At 58.9% G+C, this 22,686-nt stretch overlaps 1 protein-coding gene across 21 annotated transcripts in view; it reads left to right on the top strand.

Moving 5' to 3' along the window:
* The window catches only part of LOC121078304 (ankyrin repeat and fibronectin type-III domain-containing protein 1-like), a 216,402-nt gene that overhangs the window by 187,073 nt on the left and 6,643 nt on the right, over positions 1-22,686 (top strand). For all 21 annotated transcript variants that reach the window (XM_040574318.1, XM_040574319.1, XM_040574320.1 and 18 more), the window contains 9 exons: positions 16,679-16,880; positions 17,146-17,353; positions 17,833-18,027; positions 18,256-18,369; positions 18,763-18,860; positions 19,388-19,478; positions 21,400-21,507; positions 21,727-21,826; positions 22,116-22,248. In XM_040574318.1, coding sequence (XP_040430252.1) covers positions 16,679-16,880; positions 17,146-17,353; positions 17,833-18,027; positions 18,256-18,369; positions 18,763-18,860; positions 19,388-19,478; positions 21,400-21,507; positions 21,727-21,826; positions 22,116-22,248 — 1,249 coding nt within the window. The remainder of the gene's footprint in view (positions 1-16,678; positions 16,881-17,145; positions 17,354-17,832; positions 18,028-18,255; positions 18,370-18,762; positions 18,861-19,387; positions 19,479-21,399; positions 21,508-21,726; positions 21,827-22,115; positions 22,249-22,686) is intronic.

Here is a 22,686-nt window from a genome sequence, read left to right on the forward strand (position 1 = left end):
ACCAGCTGTTCGCATCCACTCCTGCGCATGTGGAGCCTGGGATCTTCTGGCCCCCCCATGCCCTTCCAGCTCTGGCACTCAGCAGCAGTTTGTCCTCCTGGCATCCATTTGTGTCCTTCTTTTCCTTTCCTACCTCTCATTCTGGTGTTCCCTCTTCCATCCACTCCTCTGCTTACCTTCGTGCTGCCCTATTTATTTTCCCATACTCGCCTCTTGTTGTTTCACCTGTTTTTCCCACTCTGTTTCCTCCTCGCTGTTTCTATCGGCCCCCCCGTTCCATGTGCTTCGTGCTGGGCAGCCTCCCTGCGATCTGTGCTCGGAGCACGCTATTCCCCCGGCGGTTCAGGAAAAAATGCAGCGCATTCCTCCTTTCCCCGTCCGTTATCTCGGTTCTGCTCCTTGGCTGCCCACCGCAGGCTGCCGGAGCAGCGCTGGCAGGAGCCCGTCGTCTGGTGGTCAGACGTGCGGGAGGCAGCCAGCCCCTTGTTTTTGCTGCTCAGCCCCTGGCAAGGTGCTGAGCGAGTCCCTCGCTTCCCCTCTGCCAAGGAGAGGGAAGCGCAGAAGCCTGGCGGCAGCGCGGGTCTGAGCAGGGACCTGGCATGTCACTGCTGGTCTCGCCCTGCTGTTAACACTGCTCCGCGTTGCGGGTTTAGTTCTAAAGCAAAAGGTGTTTCATGGAAATGCTTTCATGGAAGTTATTCGGAATTTCGTACTGCAGTATTGCCCCCTTTGTAACGCAGCCGTGCCAGGGAGGTGATCCTGCCGTGGGTGCTGCCCACTGGCGTGGGCAGGCAGCGTGGGTGCCCCACGCCCACGGGCTGCTCACCTCCTGACACCGCAGTGCCACCGTCCCGCGGGCTGCAGAGCCCCGAGCTGCTGCGGGTCTGGCTGCTCCCGTGCCAGCGGACTGGAGAGATGCGGCTGCCTCGTGCTGTTTCCAACCTGACAGTCCGTGGGCACTCAGGACTTTCCTGATGCAGCTCTTTGCTGGCTGGTTGTCTCTTTGCCAAGCACCAAGTGAATTGTCAGCAAGTTTTGGGGAACCAGAGAGGAACAGCACCGTGAAGGGCTCCATGCTGCTCTGGGTAACACAGCTTGACCCGTGGGGTCCTACTCCTGACTTACACTGCACATCCAAGAGAAGATGTGGATCCGCTTCTCTTCCCAACCAAGTGGGTCCTAGCCTGAGCAAGGAGCAACAAGGCAGAACAGCAGCCCCTGATGTGTTCAGCAAAACACATCGGAGCCTGGGCGGTGTGTGGGCACGTGGGAGCCCTGGGAGCCAAGAGATGCTTTTGGCAAGCGGAGAGATGTGGGTACCCGCTGGTGGCACGGGCATGCAACCCTCCAGGGGGTTCACCCCCCCATCCCACTGGGCCTGTCTGTCCGTCCGTCCTGGCTCCCGGCTCGGTTGTGCTGAGCACAGGTCCTGGACAGGCTGGCGCGGCGCTGAAATGAAAGGAGAGGCGCTTTGTCTGACTGGGAGCGCTTTAAGCCATCGCTCAGGAACAATGGCCAAGCTATGGGGTCATTTGTTCTGGTATTTCAGCAGCTCCTCATGATTTATGGGATGTTTTGTTCTGCTGCTTGTCTTAGCTTCCCCCTCTCCACCCTCCCTGTCTCCCTCCCTTCTCCATTTCAGCTCCTCCCCCCCACCTCACACACCCCCCCCCCCCCGTTCCCAATTCCCCTAATAGCTGTGGAGCCTCTCTGCCGTATGAAGTAATGCTAGCTGGGACTTATTGAATTAGCCGTGTGGAAACGGGCTTGGGCACCACGCTCGTGGTCAGCTCAAGCACGCGGCAGCTCTCGCAGCCAGCCCGCCCGCAGATGGCAGGGCCCTGCCCAGGGGCTTCGGTCCCCCTCGGCTGTGTACAACCATGCTTGCTGCTGCAGCAGCTCCACGTCAGGCCACCGAGACACCAGTAGATGTGCGCTGAGTGTGGTTGAGAGGAGATGCACCCAGCCAGCGAGGTCCCCCGTCTGTGGGGACTCCTGGCAGAGAGGCAGGAGGGGCTCAGCCGCTGCGCTCAGTGCCTAGGACACCTCTGTGGGTGAGGGGGATGCTGGGCAGGGAGCGCGGGGCGCAGGGGGATGTGGTTTGAGAGCCCAGGTTTGTCCTGGCACCGTGGGGATGGCTGTGGTCTGTGTGCCTGTGGGCATGGGGAGGCAGGGGTTTGTCTCCCAGGGGCTGGGGACGGGGCTCACTGGTGTCTGAGGGACTCGCTGACAGGACAAGCGAGCCTTCAGAATAGCTCCCTGAATGCTGGGGTTACCTGTAGGAAAACATTTGAAAGGAATAACGTATTTACATAAAATCCTCTTTTATCCTTGCTGTCTGCGAGTCACCTACAGACAGACAGAGGCTTGAGCCTGACTGCCTCCTGCGGTGGCACCGGTGCCCCTGCTGCCACCGGTCCCCAGCCCGCAGCGCGTTGGCAGGGGCAGAGGAGCCAGGGCAGCAGGGAAAGGAGCTTGGCTGCTGGGTGCAGTGGGGCTGGGCAGCTCCGGACCAGGAGAAGACCAGGGGCTGGATCCTCCCTGCGAGCAGCGTTGTCACCCGCTGCCTTCCCTGCTGCCCCCCGTGCTGGTGGCATTGGCCGAGGCCCCAGCTCGTGCCAGGACTCACCAAGGAAGCAGCTTGTCCCAGTTGTCTGCAGTCAGGGGAAATGAGCTTGCATTTGTTTCTCTCACATGGCTTCGGTGGGAAAAATTGAACCCTCTGGGAAAGTGACAGAGAAAAATTTTCAAAGACCGATGTCCAGGTTCTCCCTGTCTGGGACCAGAGCCCTCAGCCAGATCCCTGCCTCGTTGAGAGCACAGGGAGGAAATGTCATTTATTTGAAAGACAAATTTGAAATATTGTGCCTCTGCATTGTTCTGGGCACTTCCCTCTGCTGGTAGCTGACACCTCCAAGCTGTGATAAGATTATTTCTCAGTGCAGCATATCCATTATCCTCAGTGCATTTTGATTTCTGTCAAGCAGCCCGTTTGCCTTGGGCTAGTTGATTTGTTTAATTCTCATCATTTATTTGCCATTTCCCCCGGCCTGGATCTGCAAAGCAGGACAGATGCCTTTGGTCTCTGCCAAGGAGTGTGGAAGATGCTCTTCATCTTGCAGGGTCTCCACTGATGGAGCCATGCCCAGGTGCCAGTTGCCTGGATTTGTATCCTCCAGTTGCATGCATCCTCACATTGCAAGGCAGGCCATTGCTTCCCCAGTCCTTTCTGCCAGCTGTTTCAAGGGAATGAGTACTTCTAACCCTCCCTTGTCCTTTTAACAGTGGCAGTCCCTGTTGCACAGATTTTCTCTGCTCTTAGGTAGTTTCCTTCTGCCTGCCAGAGCTTCAGGAACCTCTTGTTTGTCTTCCTGGAGAGCCTGTCTCAGTGCCAGCTCAGTGTCGGACCTGCTGGCCAGGATGCCGGCGAGATGGGCAGCATTCAGTGGGGAGGCGAAACTGGAGGCAGGAGGCAGCCCGGAATACCAGGACACAAAGGACCAGGCCCTTTGGTGTGCTGGGCTCTGTCCCCACCTCTGCTTGAGTCTTTCTGCCATCTGCATGCTCCCTCGTCCCCATTGCTTCACACCAATCCCTCTCACCCACCTTTCTTCTGCTGACTTGCTTTTCCAAGGAGCTTTGTGAGACCAAGGGACCTCCGCAGCTGCTGAGCCCCGTGCCTGCTGGAGGTCAGGGGGGAGCAGTTACATTCCCCTTCTCTCCTCGCTTTCAAGTTTCCTTTCTTCCCTGTCGGCATCTCCGTTCTCCCTACTGCAGAAATATCCTCCACCTACCCCAGGGCATCCCGCGGCTGCTCCATGCAGCGTTCCCCTCCCCATCCCACTTTGCCTCTGTTGCTTTTATTCATGCTTTCAATGGGGAGGGTCGGACAGGGATGAAGGTTTTCTGCCACCAAGAGCTGTTTGACAAGGCGAAGGAGGTTTTTCCATGTGGGCAGCACAAAATAGTGCAGATCTGGTAAAATTTCCAGTTTCAGGGCTAGGGAAGGCAAGGTTCACGCTTAGCTTTGTCCAGAGTGGACATGGGCACTTGGCAGCGTCTGCTGCTGTGGTCATGAGAACCTGCACGTGGTCTTCGCTCTGCCCACGGTGCAGGGCTTCACCTGAGTGCCCCCCAGACGCTTGGACAGAGGTTGGTGTCCACCCAAGAAGAATTCCAGCAGGGTCTGTAAGGGCTCACCAGTTAGCAGCTGGGGGGGAAATCTCTGCTGCCTACGCTCAGGGAGGGCTCTGTATTTACGGTCCGTTGCTTCTGAGCGCTGAGAAACGCAAATGTGAAATCATGTGCTGGCACTTGCTAAGTGGCCTGGGCTGGGGGCCAGGGATGAACTGCCGGCCTGGGGCTTGGAGACCTGGATTCTCCTGGCCTGCTGAGCCACGGAGGGCGAGATCTGCCCCTCTTTGTGCCTTGGCTTCTCGCTGTTTAAAAGGAGCCCAGCAGCAATGATCCCAATGATCCCTTTTCTCAGGCACCTGGAGATCTACTGATGAAGGAGCTGGCTGTGGTATCAGGGTGCTATGTACGTGGGGTCTTCTGCTGGCAATCCCATTCCCCCAGCCCAGGGACAAGCTGTGGGCTGGCCCGGAGCTCTCGGAGCTGGCAGCTCCAGATGGAGGTTCCCCAGAGGCTTTACAAGTTTGGGATCACAACCCGGCGCCTTTAACTTGTGTAACCACTTCTGCAAAGAGCATTGACGCTCTTTGGTTTCCATGCTGGGTCTTGCATGGCAGAAGCCTACTGTGGCCGGGCAGCAGATGCTGAAAAAAGCAAGTCTTTTTTTTTTTTTTCTCCTGAACAATGTTCTTGTCCATCAGCATCTCCCCTGGGGAGGAGGAGGCAGTTACTCTGGTCAGAGGCAGTGGCAGGTGCTGAGGAGGGTAGGTGACTCCTCCTGGGGCTGGGGAGATGCAGGCGGGTATAATATTAAAACGTTGCCTCTTTTGGATTGAAATACCACTGTGCATCAGGCTCTGGAGGCAGAGGGTGCTCTCTCCTGCCGTGTAGTTATCCAGACTATGGTATGGTGGAGGCTTGAGCCTTTCTGCCGGCCTGGCCTGCATCAGAAGGCACAAGCCATGGAGGAGTGCCGCGTCTGGGTGTCACTCTGTGCCACCTGGTGCAGGGGAAAAGCCTCGAGGGCAGCGACAGCCCAGGGAGGTGCTGGAGGGACCGCTCTGCCTCCAGTCGGTGTCATAGCGTGGCCCTGGGCAGAGGCACGGCGGTTGGACAGCAGGTCACCAGGGGTCTGAGGGGCGCCCAGCACCATTCCTGTCCCGTGCCCGCGCCAGGCGGCTGCGTGTGGTTCGGGCACACGTCGGCTTTCTCCATGCAGCGAAATCCCGCGGAGCCGCCGGCCAAATCCCGGGCAGCGAGGAGGCTGCTGCTGGTTGCAGATAAGCCGGCGTGACATTTAGCTAATGCTTCTGCTCTCCCTGTCTGCGCCCGGTGTCTCGCTGGCTGTCCGAGGGGCTGTCTGAGGGAACCTCGGCCACGAGCATCTTCCTGGAGCTCCGTGAGCACGGAGGTGGGTGACCCCGCAAAGCACTCGCCTCTTTGTGCAGGAGGAGGCTGGTGCTGCCAAGGACACCCATCCTGGCCCTGCTCACTCCGAAAGGCTCGCAGCAAGCAGAAAAGCAGCCGTGTTTGCGGAGCAGAGCTCCCCTCGTGAACTTCACGTGAACCCATGTGGAGGTTCTTTTGGGGCTGGTCTTTGGCTGATTTCCTCGCTGACGATGCGGGTCTGGAGCAGGATGCCGGACCCAAGGCTGCCTTCCACTGGTGTGCTCATCTCGTCCTCCTGCTGTGCCAGGGAGGAGGTGTCTGCTGCCCAAGTTGCTGCTCCTCACCGGGAGGAGAAACACCAGCAGCCAGCCAGAGCCGTCCCTGAGCTGCACAGGGACCGAGCTGCCGCAACCACTGCTTCCTGGCCTCAGGTTGGGTGCTGGGCACATCCCGCAGCCCTCAGCCGGGAGAGGCAGGGTGGGATGAGCAAAGTGTCCCTGGAGCGGGGTGGCGAGAGGGAAAACGGAGGCAGCGGCACCTGCCAGGCACGGGGCCACCAACTCCGCCAGATGTTTGCAGCCTCTCGGTGATGGAGGAGCCCGAGTCATTCAGGTCTGGCTCAAAACTCCTACTTGGTGTAACTGTAAGCAGGGATTTCCCAAGTGCTTTGGGAGATCTCGGAGATCAGCCCCGAGAACAGAGCAGGGAAGGAAAACCCTTTCTTCCCATCCCTGCCCCGTGGCTTTCGTGTGCCACATCCATCCAGGAGCCCATGGAGCCATTCGGGCCCCTTGTGACATCCCCAGGAGGGGAAGGACGGTGTTGTCAGTTCTCAGTAACGTTACCAACAGCACAGGGGGTTGGCCAGGCTGGGCAGGCAGGCGGTGGTGCTCAAGACATCCTCATGTGCGCTGCTGCACAGGGGAAGGGACGAGGAGGACACCTTTTGCTCGACACGTTTGCTGTAGAGTCAGCAGACGCTTGTTGTTGAGGCCGTTCAACACTTTCCAGCGGAAGTTTGTTTGCTTATACCTTTGCCAGACCTTAACTGTTAGGGCTGAATTTTTCCATGCTCACTCTCTGCCTCAGGCTGAACTTTCTCTCTCCTTTTTTTTTCTTTTTTTTTTTTTTTTCAAGTTTCAGCAGAAGGTTGGGGAAAAACGGTAGCTTTGCCAATATTATTTTTTTTTCCGTCTCTTTGTTTAAGGACTTCTGGTGCCTCCATGCTTTGGAAAAGAGACTTGAAATTTGGCAGGGTTGGTACATTCCTGGTGGAAATCAACCCAGATTTGGTCAAATTGTTAGCCTCTGGAAAGCATGGCCGTGCATGCTCGGAAGAGGTGAGCTGCTGAGGCCCCCAGCTGCACCGAGCACCCCGCAGGCAGTGGGCATGGGGCTGGGCTCGCGTCCCCACATCCCCAGCAGCAGCCCCTGCCCTTGTGGGTCTGGGTGAGGAGCGGTGACTGTGAGGAACCCCAGCAGGGTTTGGTGATCTTCATCAGACAGTCTCAAAGCATCCCACAAAAGATGACCTTGTCTTTATCTCTGTTTCCACGGGTGGAAGCTGAGGCCCAGTCTGCTGGCAGGGCCCCTGTGGGTTTAAGCGTCGGGAGGAGGAGCTGCATGGCGCAGGGCGTCCGAGCACCTCGGGGTGCTGTGCTGGGAGCTGGGCCCGTGGGCTGCTCGGCACAGCCTCCTCCATACTCCAGCAGCCAGGAGAAGCTGAGGCAATGCGTGATGCAAGGAGAGCATCTCCGTGTGTTCCTGCACCCTGCGAGACCTTGGGAAAGGGTGTTTGTAACCCTTGTGTCTCCCATGGGTGTGCTTTGCAGTCCTGGTCACATCCACTGCAACACATGGGCATAAGTGTGTCCTGAGGTGCGACCTGGCAATTATTACGGCGTTTGGCTTTGTTCTTTTATGTCGGGGTGGAAAGCAGAGCTACCTGCCGTGCTGGGGGCTTCAAAACTTCCCCCGTAGGCACTGCTGTCCTGAGCTCGAGCATCTCAGAGCTCCCTGCAGCCGGAGGGAGGATGGCGTGGGGCAGGAGGTGGGAAGCTCCGCTCCGACGGAGGCCACCTGCCCGGCGGTGAGGCCGCCCCGGCGAGCACCGCTCGTGCCATCGTGGGGTGATTTCTGGCAAGGGTTGCAGACCCCAGAGCGTGAGGGGCAGGGAGCTGTGCGTGAGGGTGTGCCACTGGCAGCGCTTGGCCTGCAGGCCAGGGGCATCCCCAAGGGGGTGGCCGCTCTCGGTCACGGTGCCAGGGACATCGTGTGGGCAGCGGCCAGTGTGCCCAGTGCTGCTGGCTGGGTCCTGCTGGGTGCCTTCCAGCAGGAAAGGGGTTTTCTGACTCCAGTAACATTTACCAGCTGGGCAGCAGCTCTGGAGCCGGGTGTGTGCGTTTGTCTGTTCTTCCATTGTGTCTTGGCCGTCGTCTCCTCCTCCCTGCCGAGATCAATGTCTGTGGCCTGCCTTTTATAACCCTTTTGGGTGCAGCTCTGGAAGTCTTCAGCCAGTGGTGCTGGTTTTCATCGTGCAGCTTTGGCGCGCTCAAGCAGCTTGGTCCCCGTCTAGCTGGATGGCTTGGGTGGTACGATGGGCTGGAGGTGGGCTTCCACCAGCAGGGACATCCCAGCAGGGGGATTGCGGGGTGGCAGGCGCTCGTCTTGGGGGCTTTGAGGTTCAAGCTGGATGTGTCGGCTGGGAACAGAGAGCAGCCACAGGTGTGGGGCAGCGAGCTCAGATGACCTCCAGAAGTCCTCCTTAGGCCAATTTTCTAGAATTTCATGGTCTGGGAGCAGAGGTGGTTTCCGACGGGAGCCAGACCTCACCAGCGTATTCTTCCTGGTGGCACAAGGTGGCGCAGGAGGTTAAAGGATTTGCTTTTCATCTCCACAGGTCTGGGTTCAAATTGATCCCTCTCACTGCTGTAATGAGTCCGTCGGCCTCAGCCCCTGCGGCTGCACCCCGTGGCAGGGCAGCGGGCAGCCCGGGAGCCTGCTCCCAGCAGAGCGGGGAGCTGCGGGGCCAGGAGGAGGCGTGCGGGTGGCACCCTGGCAGAGCATCCCTCCTGCACACACCAGAGCCTGCCGCTGCAGGAGGACAAAGCAGCTGCTGAGTGTCTCTGAGGCGTGGGGACATGCTGGTGACCCACAGTGGACCACCCCAGTCCCACAGCCCCATCTCTCACCAGTACGGTGCCCAGGGGAAGGTGCTGACCCCATGCGGGCTGGGGCTCCTCCAGGGGCTCCTCCAGCCCCGCTCCCATCCAAGAATTGGTGCTGGGACCTGAGCATGGGGATGGGACCAGGCGAGGCTGAGCGTGGCCTTACCTCCCTTCTTGTTCCTCCCAGCAGGGCTGCTGGGTCCTGGCCGCATGGCCAAGCGTCCCCATCTCAGCATCCCAGCACTTCCCCTGTGCTGCTCCCATTGGGGCTTAGCTGGGGCCCAGTGACACCACGGAGAGATTTTTTTTCCCCCCTCTTTTTGCCTTCAGTGCTCTTTGAGACCAGGCGTCGTATGACTCAGCTTCTGCATTTGATACCCCCGAGAAGAGTTTGCACACATGCATCCGTGGCACAGAGCGGTGCCTGTTCCTGGCAGGCCGTGCAGGGATAGGGTTTCTTCCTGAAACAGGCAGTGAGTCCCCACTCTTCATCCGCTCCTGACATGCGGAAGTCGGATTTAGCCAGGATGGTGCCAGTGGGTCGGGGCGTCTTCCAGAGCGCTGCCGTCCTGCTCCAGCATCTGGACACCCTGCGAGAGGTGAGGAAGTGCTACTGCAGAGCAGGGCAGGTGCTTGGCCGGTCCCCCTGCACTCTGGGGATATGCCTGTCCTCTTGTCCCTACCTGCAAAAGTCCCGTTTCTTGTGTGTGCCAGCAGTGTCACGCACATTTTGGGTGCTGGGGCTGAGCCGTTAGCTCTGGCAGTCGGCGTGGGGCACGGTCAGCAGAAGTTGACACCGACGTAGATCCCATGAAGGGCAGTTTGGGCACTGACCTTTAGGTCCTGCCTGATTCTGCTGCCTGGTCTCTGCAAGCAGCTTAGGTCTAGAGGCAGCTCCCCGTCCAGCAAGGTGTCCCGAGCCCAGGGGAGCTGGGCAGGCACGAGGGTGCCGGGGTTTGCAGGGCAGCTGTGAGCGTCCTGGCCCGGCACTGACCGGGCTTCGGGTAGCTGCAGGGCTGTTGGTGCCGCAGGGGTTCCCCGGCGTGCGTCGGTCATGGCTTGGGGAGGCCCATCCTGCTCAGCCCTGTCCCCATCAGGTTCCAGTTAAAACCAAATGCGTTCTCCAGCCTAAGCTGTGCTGCAGTTTAAGCCCTTCCAAAAATGAAACAAATACCCACGGACTGCAATTCGAATTGCAGCTCAATTAGGGCTCGTTCCCAACGCGATCATAAAACCTCCAGTACGAAAACAAACAACCCAACCAAACCACATCCAAGCCTGACAGCATCCTCTGGAATGCCTTTAAAATAACAAGGGGGGCAGAGGAAGATGAAAAGCAGCGTGGCTGGTGGGCAGAGGGCTCACTTGCCCTTGGGGAAACCCGTGGGGCAAGCAGGTGTGTGGCACCAGCTCCGCACCGCTGCAGGGACGTGATGGGCACAGTGGGGCTGGGGCTGCTGGCAACGGCCGGGGGCTTGCAGGCCGTGGCTGCGATGTGTTCCCGGCAGGATCCAGCGGGCGAGGGAGAGCAGGGAGGTGGGGGACGCGTTTTTGCAGGGCAGTATTGGAGCCCGGAGCTGCCCCAGCCTGCCGAGGGCAGCGCGGCGCTGGCCAGGGCCGGAGCCGTGCGCGGCGGCTGGAATGCATCCCCCCGTCACCCTGCCTGCGTCCAGCCAGGCTGGTGCCGAGCTTCGGGTTTCACTGCGGACTCTAAACCCAGCCATATTTAGCGTGCGCTCCTCCGGCCTGTCAGGGAGGGGAAGCCACAGCACAACTAATAAAAAAAGCCAAACAAAAACAATGTAATTAAAGAGACTCAGCACTGCGTGTTCCCATAGCAAGAACATTTACCCAAGACTTCCTTGCTCAGATGCTTAATGTCAAGCAGCAATTAGAGGCCGGCTTTGCCGGAGCACAGCGAGGAGTATTTGTGCTCGCTGGGAGGCAGGAGGGACCGAGCACTGTGGCAGGCAGACCTGCCTGCCCGTGCTGCACCGCGGGGACAGGACTGGGGCTGTCTGCACGGGGGGACAGGCAGCACGGGCGGCAGGGGGACACCGTGCCCCGGGCAGCAGCTCCTGAGCTCCTACAGGCAGCAACACCCTTGGTCTGCAGCGCACGCACCCACTTTGCTCAATCCCCATGGAAATGCAGTTGCACCGAAGCGGAAACACAGATTTTTCTGGGCGTGAGGGGATCCCGTGCCACCCGTGCTCCGTACAGCAGCTCCGGGCTGATGCTTCGCGGGCTGTGCGCGTGGCGCCAGCTGTGTAGCTACAGCCCTCTGCTGCAGACCTTCCCCGACCGGGAGCACCGAGAGGCGTCCCAGTGCGGTGGGGCTGCTGCGTGTGCCGTGTGTGTGCGGGTGGGGAAGGAGCAATGCAGGAGGCAACGTGGGTACGGGCACAGCCAGAGCGATGGCACCTGGAGCCTGCAGCGCTCACGTGGCAGCAGTCCTGATCGCGATGGAAGGCTCTCGGGGATGACCAAGGAACTGAAAGGCTAATTTCAGTCCTACTTAAATGGGAGTTGAGCCACACGCTCCTTCTGGGCTCATTAAAAAAAAAAAAAACAATCTGAATGCTTAAATAAAATAAATAAATTAAAAAAAAAAAAAAAGAAGAAGCAGCAGCAGCTTTATTGTGTTGCAACAGAATTTGCTTGAGTGTCTCTGCTCCCTTCCTCCTGCAAATGTGCTGCTCGGACGGCAGAAATGGTGTGTTTTATGGGAGGTCTCTGCAAGTGATCTACTTGGTTGGCTCCAAAACTTTCTCAGATTCTTAAAGCCTCCGTCTCTCCCAAAATCAGTGCGTGTGCTGTAGGAAGTCTGAGGGTGTCCTCGCCAGGTGCTGCAGCTGCTCAGCTCCCCATGCAAGTGTTCCCCAAGAGACACAAAAGTCTGCTGGTTTGGGGGATAGTCTGCCCGGCGAGGCATGACTGATGCTGTCCTGCACCCTCGGTGAGTCCTCTGCAGAGGTGCAAGGCTCTGGTGCTTGGGACACCGTGCCCAAGCCTGCGTGCGGTGCAGCGACTTCTTCTCCTGACACTGGGCTAATAGCACTGGGCTTCCGGAGCTCAAACAAAAATGTACTGGCAGGAGTGGGATCTATATAAGTTAGTTGTTATTGCTAAACAAAAGAGGCATGCTCATTTCGGCTCCATTCAAAACAAAACCCAGTGGGTTTGCCAAGTGGGAAAAAAGAGAAAAATCTGTAGGAAACAAACAAAGCCCTGGATCTGTTTTGTTGCCTTTCCTTGGACCCAGGTTTCAATAAGCAAGTGCATTTTCCAGGCACGCAGATGCTTCCGTGGTGCAGAAACGGTGCCTGGGGCATGTGCCAGCTCCGGCGGGTGCACGGCTGCGGCCAGCCACAGGTACTGGGGTGCAGAGGCTGCAAGAGCCTGCCCAGCCTCTGTGGGTGCTCCGCTGTGCAGTGGTTTTGCTCCATCTTGGCATGACCTGGTCACCACCCACCGTCTGCACAATATTTAAATGCCTTTGGGCTGCGTCCTGCACAGCAAACACCTTCTGTGCATCCACATGTTTGGGCAGCGGGATAAGCAGCAGTGCTTGCAGACTGCCTGGCCACATCCAGGGGAGCAGCTTTGCCATTAAGGCTGGAGCTCAGAGGAGTTTCTCTGGTCCCTGTTTGGGAAATCCTCCTCATGCAGGTGGCTGATGTGCAGGCTGTTCCCATGAGTTGTGCTGCTGTGCCAGGATGCCAAGCGCAGAATTTTGTCCTAGGTTTGAGCGTGCCTTTTGGTGGGTTATGAAATCCCACTATTTGGAAGTGCTTCCCTACTCGTGCTCCGCTTTGGATCCATTCTCTATTTCCCCAGCCCTGAAAAATTGCTTATACTCAGACGAAAGGAGTGGAAAATGCGAGTGCATCGGCAACTCCTCTCTGTGCTGGAAGCTGCATTTCTGCTTCGTGACCACAGGAGCCAAAAGGCACTTGTGTGTTCGCTGAGGGCTGCAGCGGGTTCTGCAGGCGAGCACCGGGCGGCTGAGTGGCAGTGACCACGTCGTGCACTCACCCGCAGGGCGCATGCACCAAGCCCCCAGGCTGAGCGTGGGCTCGTCGCATGCTCAGCCTAAGGGTGCTCGAATGAGAAGATTCCCCTGTGCTGACTTCCGAAGCAGTCTGCACGCCAGTGTCCACGGGCAGCTTTCTGGCTGATGCCTTGATGCGAGCTCCCAGCTCGGGGTGAGGTTGCCCAGACTGGGTTGGGTTTGCCCTGTGAGGTTGCCCAGATTGGGTTGGGCTTGCCCTGGTAGCTGAATGCCAGGCTCCTCCTGGCCTTTGCCTGTTCCTTCAGCGGATAACCCCGAGTTGAACTGGGCTGTGGGTCAGGAAGGCAGCCCTGGCAGCTGGTGCTGAGACACCAGGATGCTGTCCGCACCAGGGTGTTCATGCCACAAAGCCACCAGAAGCCCTGCAAGGACCCAGTCCTTACTCTCTTCATAGAATCACAGAATGGTTTGGGTGGGAAGGGACCTTAAAGCCCATCTGGTTTCAACATCCCTGCCATGGGCAAGGACACCTCCCACCAGCCCAGGCTGCCCAAAGCCCCATCCAGCCTGGCCTTGGGCACTGCCAGGGATGGGGCACCCACAGCTCCTCTGGGCAGCCTGTGCCAGTGCCTCACCACCTTCACTGTAAAGAATTTATTCCTAATATCTAATCTAAAACTACCCTCTTTTACCTCAAAGCCATTAAGCTCTTCCCCACTCCAAGCCAGCTCATTCCTATGAAGAATTAACGCCTCTCAGCCTCTGTTTTTTGGGCTCCAAAAGGGGAAAAAAAAAAAAAAGTCTTGTGCACGAAGCCCCTGCAGCTTCTCTCTCTGCCGTGTTGAGCTGCCGGTGTCGAGCTGCCGGTGTCGGGGAGCAGCTCCCAGAGGTGACAGCAGCCTGTCCCCCCCAGACAGGAGCGTGGTGATGGGGCGGGCGCAGTCCCCCGGGGTGCGTGGAGCTGGCTGTGCCCCCCGGCTCGGGGCGGGCGGGCTCCTTGCAGCAGGCCAGGGCAGCCGTGTCCGACATGGACTGGTTCTCTGCTGGAGCCTCGGGGAGCCTACGCCCTTAAACAAAATGCACTTAAAATGATATAATTACAACAATTATTAACACTGTTTACTGGGCCAAGATCTGCGGCGCTGGAAACATTAAAACCCCAGAATATGCAGAAACCACAGCGTTGTAAACCACCCAGTGAATTTGCCTGTGTTCATTACAGAAGAAGAGAAGGATCGAATGAAGTTGTCTTGTGCACATCCATCCTCACGCTCTTTAAAAAGCATCACAACAGCTCCACGAGAGGGGTCTGGGCAGCCCCGAGGTATCTTTTAGCAGCACCCCAGCCATCTCCAGGCATAACACAGGTGAGGGCTGGAGAACCAGCTTTGGGCTCACTGCACTGGTGGGATTTGCACGTGGATTTCGAGCAGTGCAGAGCTGCTGTCCGCACCACGTCCTGCAGCCGGGAAGCTGAAAAGCTGGGGCCGGCGAGGCGCTGCTGCGGTGCTGCAGTGGTCGGTAATTAGCAACAAGAACTGATTGCGGCAGGGAGAAATTGAGCTAAGCTGCACCGACACTAGAAAGGCAGAGGAGCTAATTGCCGTGGCCTTGACGTCCTCCCACCGCGTGCCCCCAGGACCGGGCTCAGCCGCCGGGTGAGCTGGTGTTGGCTGCTCGTACCTTCAGGGCACGGCGGCTGCGGGTGTTGTTTTCAGCTATCAGTTGCTCCACCGCAAAGTTTAGCTCTAGATAAATCAAGACCATTTCACTGAGCCCGGATGACTCATGACCACAGGGCCGGGAACTCTTTTATCTTTGGGGCAGCTGGTTTAATATAGATAGACGTTCACTCTGGAGCTCTGAATAATTTCCGTCTCTTTACTTCTCATTAGAAGCAAATCAGATGAGGGAAAACAGTGAGAAATTTCTCCGTGTCTCCTCTGTTTCTACCATCTCTGTGATAACTTCTTCCGAGTTGTGCAGCCTGCCTGTGCTGGGTCATTTGCCATGTAGTTTAATTGGCAGAAAAAGGTGCTTTTGCTCCCAAGAGCCGTTCTTTTTAAAATCTGGTTCGGCAGACATGGCTGCAGCAGCAGGGGTCTGTTACGGCAGGGTTTAATGCAACTAATGTGGAGAGGTGCTTTTGGGGACTTCCTTTCCTGGCATGGGAGAGCATCGTTGCCTCCCTGGATGAAGGGAACAGGAGGACAGGGCACCCAGGGGACGAGCCTGCGAGCGGGGCTTTCTCACCTCAGAGGAGCAGCTGGCGGTGGAGAGAGGGATTTGTGCGGTGGGGAGCTTTCAAACACCAGAGAAAAGACAAGGGTTTGCTCGAGAACCTCTCAAGCCAGCTATTTCTCTTTCCTAAGAACATCAGATTGCACTTGGCTTTTCAGGCTTGGTCCAAACCTGCTTGACTCTTCCTGCCAGGGCACCATGCCAGCACAGACACGGGTGGCTTTTCTCTCGTCATTTCCACCCACCGCTGACTGCACAGCTGTGGGGTCTTGTGTTCGCAGTGTGTGGCCAAGCCCAGGGCTTGAGGAGCCCTCAGCTGCTCTCTCTCATGTGGTTGGTGTCCCCAGTCTGTGCCTGGTCCATGTAGCACCAATAGCACCCGTGCCAGGAGAGACCCAGGGCAGCGGTTGGCGCTGCAGCTTGGGCCATGCTCGGAGCCTCTAAATCCATGGGGTGAAGCCGGTGAGGTGGGAGCCAACCCAACCCATCTCCTTGGCAGGAGCCAACCTCCCCACCATCACTGCTTTTAAACATCATGGGAATGAAAGGTAAAATCATTACAGGACTTCTGCAGCCCACTGTGCCTGGCTTGAAATCAGGGCAGTGAAGAGCACGTAGTGAAGTTGTTATCATCAGCACCCTCACAACTTCGCAGTACCATTTTGGCCTTGCCTTCTAGACAACTGCCATGCCTTTTGTCGTGCTTATTCCTCACTTACTATTTAGCTTCTTGGGGAAGACTTTGCCCATGGATATCTGGCCTTATACACTGGGCTATGAGGTCAAAACTGCAAGAAATGGTGTGAGGCATGGTTGCTCTAAATGTTCTTCAGACCCGATGCCCCCTAACGGGGAGCTGTGCCATGGGCTACAGCAACAAGGGGATCAGATGTTTGATGCCAGAGAAAACCCTCGGTCCTGCAGCTGATGGCTCATGGGCAAAAGCCCCACACCGCTGTGCTCGCACCGAGTCGGGGACCTGGGCCCGGTGCTGCTGGGGATGTGGGGTCCTGGCTGCAGGGAGAGGGGCAGCTCCCCCATGGCAAGGCAGGGAGAAGGCACCAGGTTTCCTGGGGACTTGTGCATGTTTGTCATGTCTGTTTAAAGAAGGAAGTCAAAATGACAGTGGAGAAAAGGTCATTTAGCTTTATTAGTGTGGGCCAAGGTTCAGAGGCTGAGGAGTGACTCAACAGCCTGGGTCCCTGTTGCATGGGAGGCTGGGACTCGCATGGCCGAGGGTCCCTGTAGGGGCCTGGCTTTTACCTTGGTGCCATTAGGAACAGGCTTTTGTCCATTCCCCATGCTCACTTTGCTTTCAGAGGGTTTCCTTTGCTGGAATAAAGGCCCCTGAGAAAATCGAGTACAGACGAGCACTGAGGGATGCTGATGAGCACTGGAGATGCAGAGCATCAGAGTGCGGCACCAACCGTGGCTATCCCAGCTCAAGGGTCTGGAGGGAAAAAATCTCAGGGTTTTGGGGAGCCCATTGGGACCCCTCAAGGCCCAGCAACTGTGATCAGGAGGTGCTGGCCTGGCTGATGACAACAGATTCCTTGTTGGCACCAGTGTCCACCGTGCAGCCCCCTGCATTGGTGCCGTCCCAGCACTGCAGGGTCGGTGACTCTGGCTCTCCTGGCTCACGTCCTGTTCCCGAAGCTGCCGACTGCTTGCCTCTGCCTTCCCGGCACATCCCTCCGGCCTGTCACTCACTGCCTCCTCTCCCCTGCCCTAGGTCATCCTCTCCCAAAATGACGCAGCAGATGCGGGACCTGCAGCTGGCACAGGCCAGGAAGCCGCCGGGCCCTTCCTCGCCGAACGCGGCCAAAAGGCTCTACCGAAACCTCTCGGGGAAGTTCCGAGTCAACTACACGTCCTTTGATGAGGGCAGCCTGGCAGGACGGGGCGAGAAGGAGAAGCTCCGCAAGTCCTACCTGGTCGGTGCCTGCCGGTCCCTCCAGCCATGCCGAGGCCGGGGATGAGGGGGACGGGTGGGGTGTGCGTTAGGTGAAGCCGCCTGGGGTCAGGGTGTTTGCTCAACATCATCCATCTGTGTCTGCAAGAGCTCATGTTCCTGAGCCCCTGGTTCTGGGTCTCCCTGGTTCTGGAGACATCCACGAGCCCAGTTTGGGTTGGTGGGATGCTGGGTGGGGTGAAGAAGCACTCCATGCCCAGCTCACCGCCGCATCTCCCTCCGTCCAGTTCCAGAGCAATGCTGCGCTCTTCGAGGCCGTGGAGCTGCAGGACCTGGACCGGGTGCAGGAGCTGCTGAAGCAGTACAGCCCCGAGGAGCTGGACCTCAACACCCCCAACAGCGAGGGGCTGCTGCCCCTGGACATCGCCATCATGACCAACAACGCTCCCATCGCCAGGGCCCTGCTGCAGGCAGGAGCAAAGGAGAGCCCGCACTGTGAGTTGGCTGGAGGGCAGGCAGAAACAGCAAGGACGGTGGCGATGCTTTTGTCAGCTTGGGGGTTTCATCTGCCTCCTGGGACACCGCATGTATGGTGGGCTGGAGCAGGCTGCGCAGCACCCACATCTCCGGCTCGGGCAGCAGACCCTATTGCGTACTGCATGTGCCATGGGGCAGCAGGGAATGGTGCTGCCTCCACATTTCAGAGCAGGAAACCAGGGGAGTTATGGTGCTGGGGTGGGAAGAGGTGCTCGGACCCTGCTCCCTGCTTGCCCGGCCACACACTGGGGAGCTCCACTGTCCCTGCAAGCAAGGCACTGCAGCAAGGGCGGGGACTCAGGGCTGGGATTTGGTGCCAGCAGAGCCTGGCTCCAAAGACAGTTACCCTAACCACCTTCTTCTAACCACCTTCTCCTCATCACCTTCTCATCAATCCGTCTTGCTCACCCCTGACCCTGGCTGTGCCTGCCCAGCAGTTGTCAGCCTGGAGAGCCGCTCGCTGCACCTCTCCACGCTGCTGCGGGAAGCGGAGCAGCGCGTCAACGAGCTGACGGCGCAGGTGGTGAACGAGGCACCCAACGCCGACTGCTCCGAGAAGGAGAAGCAGCTCAAGGCCTGGGAGTGGCGATACCGGCTGTACAAGCGCATGAAGGCAGGCTTTGAGCATGCCCGTGAGTGCCCGAAGCAGGGCTGGGGCAGGAGCAGGGCTGTGCGTGGGCCGGAGAGGAAGCGCGGGGCTGCACCGGTGCCCCCGCACCGTGCAGCCTGCAATATGGGCGGGTGAGGGGGCAAGCACCCTGGGGACGTGTCCCTGGGTGCAGGGGAGGCACGGGAGAGATGCTGCGAGGTTTGTAGCGACTGTCCTTGCCGTAGCGGTGCCCTGTGCTCTCTGTCCGTAGGAGTGCCGGACCCCCCCAGCAATGTGCACCTCTCAGTGGCCAGCAGCTCCTCGGTGCAGGTGACCTTCTGGGAGCCCCTGAGTGTCAACTCGGCCGTTGTCACCAAATACAAGGGTAAGGATTGGGGTCCCTGTGCCGTTGCTGAGCACACAGGGACGGCCAGCACCCGGGGTGTGCAAGCAGGATGCAATGGGGTGCTTCCCCTGTGCACACCATGCCAGCAGGCTGGGGGCTGCAAGCGTGCCAAGCCCTTGTTGAGCTGTGGCACAGCGCTGTCACACTATGGCATGGCAGGGCCACCAGCCAGAGGGTGCCTTCACCCATTTAAACCAGATATTTATGCTTCTGGGAGAATTCCCCCCATCAGGCACCACTAAGTCCTGGCCCATTGCTTGCTTAGCCTGGCTGGGTCCCCCGGCTTGGTCTGCTCCTCCTCCCTGTCCCTTCTCGCCTCGTGGCTCGGTCCGACCCCGGGGATGTGGCACATCGGGGCCTCTCTCCTTCCAGTGGAGTGGAGCTGCTCCCCCACCTTCTCACCGCTGCTGGGGGAGGCCGTGGTGGACAAGCTGAAGAGCCTGCACTTCACCATCCGGGGGCTGGCGTCGGTGAGCCGGGGGTCCGGGCTGCAGGGGCAGAGGAGCAGGGAAAGCTCCCGGGGCAAGGCTGCGCTCCAGAGCCTGTGCATGGGGCAGATGGGTGGGATGGCAGTGCGGTGGGCAAGGGGACAGCGGCAGGAAGGGGGTTTGGGTGGGGGGACCGGGAGGGGCTGGGGTGGGTGGGGGTGCAGGCAAGGGGGTGCTGTGTGCACACTTTCGGGCAGGGAGGGACTTGCAGGCTTGAGGAGCAGGGAGGACCCTTCTCTGTGGTGTGGGGGACTTGGGCAAGGCAGCAGGGCTGCAGCCCAGGAGCCACTGCCCAGACGCATGGCAGTGCGGAGCCCTGGGCAGGGAGACCACCCCAGCCCATCCATCACCCATGCATTGCTGCTGGAGGGGGTGTGAGGGGGGGGCTGAGCCATGGGGTCCCATTTTGTGCTCCTCGTGGCGTGCTGGGATTCCTCCCCATCTCCTTGCCCTGCACACTGAGCCGGGAGAGGGACCTGCATCCTGAGTGTGCCTTCCCCCCTTCGCAGGGCACAGCTTACTACGTCCAGGTGTCTGCCTACAACATGAAAGGCTGGGGTCCCCCCCAAGCCTCAGTGCCCCCCTTCGCCATCCCTTCCAGTAAGTACAGCTGAGAGATGGCACCCAGCTGTGGGATTGGGGTGGGGTGGGCTTGGGAGCTCTTGGGATGGGGCATTATGGCCCCTGGGGCAGGGGCAGGGGCAGATTCAGAGCTGGATGCGGTATTTAGAGTTTGCAGATGGGTCTTGGGCCCCACAAGGTGGCTGTGCCCGGTGGCAGAGGTGCAGGGCTCGTAGACAGAGCCATCAGCACTGCCCTTTGGGGGATGCTGTCTCTGGCCACTGGGAGCTCTGCCAGGTATTTATTTTTCAGCCTGAGATTAGCCTGGCTGCCTGGTAAAGGCTGGAGAGGTTTTAGGCCACCTGGACAGCCGATCTTAAGGTAGCTCAGACAGAGGATGTTTTGCTTTCTGAGCTAAGAAACCATCTGTGGGAAGGAAAACCATCCCTGTGTTTTTTAGCAGAGCTTTGTAATTTAGCGTGGGGCAGCTTTTTGGAGGGGCCTGTCCTTACCAGGTAATGAAACCTGCCCCAGAACAACGGAGTTCATGCAAAATCTGTGTTTGCATGTGCTGAGGAGCAGTGTGGGGGAATGCCCTAGCTTGACCCCTCAGGGCTCAAACCCGACCCGAACCAGGTTGGGGCTGCAGGGCAGAGCAGTGGCAGTGGCTGGGGCAGGGGTCCTGCGGGGCAGGCACCATCCTGCACCTCGTGAGCGGCCCTGCGTGCACCCAGGGGTGCTGAGCCCACCGAGGTGCTGTGTGGCTGAAAGCAGGAGAAAAGAGACGCGACCAGGGCTGGGTGCATACACACTGAGTGCAGCTCTAGGTGCCAGTACTCAGGCACTATAGCACCTGCATGGAAAGACACCAAATCACATTTGCACGCATGTTGGTGCACAAGTGAGCCCACCCGTGCGTTGCATAAGGCTGGCTTTGCTCTGCCCTGGCAGCGGGTGTTTGTTCACGTTTGCACCCTTAGAGCCCCTCTGCTGTCCCATACAGGTCCTGTTCTGTGTGCACGAGATCTGTGCAGTGCGGATACCAAGTGCAGCTCACGGGGATCAGACAGGACCGATTTTTCTTATTTCTGTCTCCGTTAATATTTCTCCCTTCGGTAGAGATCCCTTCCTGGCCCAGCAGAACAGCCAGGCACCTCCCTGGGTGTTTTTAAAGCTCCTAAAAATAGTGGCAAGCCCCAGCCAAAGTTAACAGAGCTGAACTTTCCATGGAAAAGAGCAGCAGGCAGGACAGGGGGTGTTCAAAGCAATTAATGTAAAGCTAATGTAAAAGCACTGGCGGCCCTGTGCCGCCCCTGCTGCCGCCGTGTAGGGGGTGAGGCTGGCAGGAGAAACTGGCTGCATGTTTGCCTGGGTAAGCTCCGCTCTTGCATTCACCTGGACAAGGCTGCAGCTCCAGGGAAGACGCTGGAAAGAATTTTATTTTTTCAGCCCGGTGAAGAGCAGCAGCAGCAGGCGGGACCTTGTTCGTGACCTCCGTCGTACCCCCACTGCAGGGCGGCCGGTGGCCTCGGCAAGCTCCTGGCCCCGTTCTCCCTGCCCCATGCTGGGGCACCGCTGCTCCCAGGGCAGCTCCTGGACGTGGCCCCAAAAGTGCCCCACACACCCCGGCCCTGCTGGTTAACAGAGGATGGTGGGGCCATGTTGTAGCTTCCCCGATCTGCTGCAGTTTCTAGGACTGAAATAACTTGGTGGCTCCGGAGCTGGTCCCAGCACGTGGCGATGGTGGCGGGGACAGGGAGATGCTGTGTCAGGTGCTTGTAGGGATCCTCCACGGGCTGGGAAGAAGGGCACAAAACAGAGCATCTTCCAAAGCCCCATAGGTGCCAAAGGCCCTGGGACCTTCCGCCGTGTGTGCCAGGAGGTGCCGTGCCGTGGGGTGGGGAGCAGCCAGCCCCACGGAGAGGGGTGTCAGGGGGTGACACCGGCTCTGTCCCTGCAGACTGGAGGGAGTACGACGGCCGGGCCCCGCGGCGCAGGGGCCAGGCTGAAGCTCTGGACCACCTGCTGGGCCAGGTGAAGACCGCCCACCAGCACTGCGTGTGCCACGGTGAGTCTGCAGCACGTTGTGGTCCCGGGGGCTCTGCTGGTCCCCAGGGCTCGGGGGGTCACCTGCTGATGCACAAGGAGCTTGGGTGGCACGGAGGAATGGGATGAGCAGGGTGGCAGCTCATGCAGTGACCCCGGAGGAGCCCACAGCGCCTCCCCCCAGGCTGCTGGCGCTGCTCTTGGGGTCACGCCGCAGCACCCTCTGCTCTCCACTTCCCAGAGCCCTGCAAGAACCAGCCCCAGAGCAGGAAGCACTCGGTCTCCAAGAGCCTCAAACACCTCTTCCACGCTGGCAGCAAGTTCCTCAAGACACTGAAGCGGTGAGAGCCTCGTGGGGGGGTGGTGTTGCAGAGCCTTCCGTCCCACAGGGATGTAGGACTGCCCAGCCAGGGCTGCAGGTGCTTAGGGTGGGTCCCTCCTTGGGATGAGCCCGTGCTGTCAGTGGGGATCAGTCCCATCGCTCAGAAATCAAACATTTCTGTTTGGACCGGCCAAGCTGTGTACCTCTACCCGTACGGGGCATCTCCTCTGCCTTCCGGAGACAGACCATTTGGGAAATGAAGCTGGTGGCCAGGGGTGACCCCGTGGCCTGTCTTCCCTTCCACGCAGGGGCCTCTACCTGACAGCCATCTTCTACAAGGACGACAACATCCTGGTGACCCACGAAGACCAGATCCCAGTGGTGGAGATCGATGACACCTACTCGTGCCTGCTCATGCAGGATTTCCTTTGGTTCACCAAGGTAGGCAGCCCCCGGGCCCTGTGCTGAGTGCTGCAGCCATGCTCGCAGCCGGTGTCCTGACACTGCTTAGGTGGGGGCAGCCACCGCCGTGAGTGCTGTGTCCTCCAGGGGTGTCACGATGTGTGGAGTACCTCCACTGCAACCCTTACGTGTGGGGGGTGCTGCCTCTGCCCCGCAGAGCAGGACATGCAGGGCACTGCTGCCTGGGTCTCAGCTGACTTGCTGGAAGGGCAGGCAGGCAGCTCAGGCCCCAGACCTCTTGCTGGATGGTCCTGGTTTACTAAGGGAGAAGCCATCTCTTGGCTGAAACCTTCTCTGCTCCAACTCAGGAAAGTGTCCCTCCTAGTAGAAAGGAAGACATCTCGGGCAGGGGAGCATGTATGAAACAGCCCCCCTGCTGCTGAAAGCGATGTGTGCACATGCACCTTCCTCACCCAG

Source organism: Cygnus olor, chromosome 15 (assembly GCF_009769625.2).
Source record: "Cygnus olor isolate bCygOlo1 chromosome 15, bCygOlo1.pri.v2, whole genome shotgun sequence".
Taxonomy (NCBI): domain Eukaryota; kingdom Metazoa; phylum Chordata; class Aves; order Anseriformes; family Anatidae; genus Cygnus; species Cygnus olor.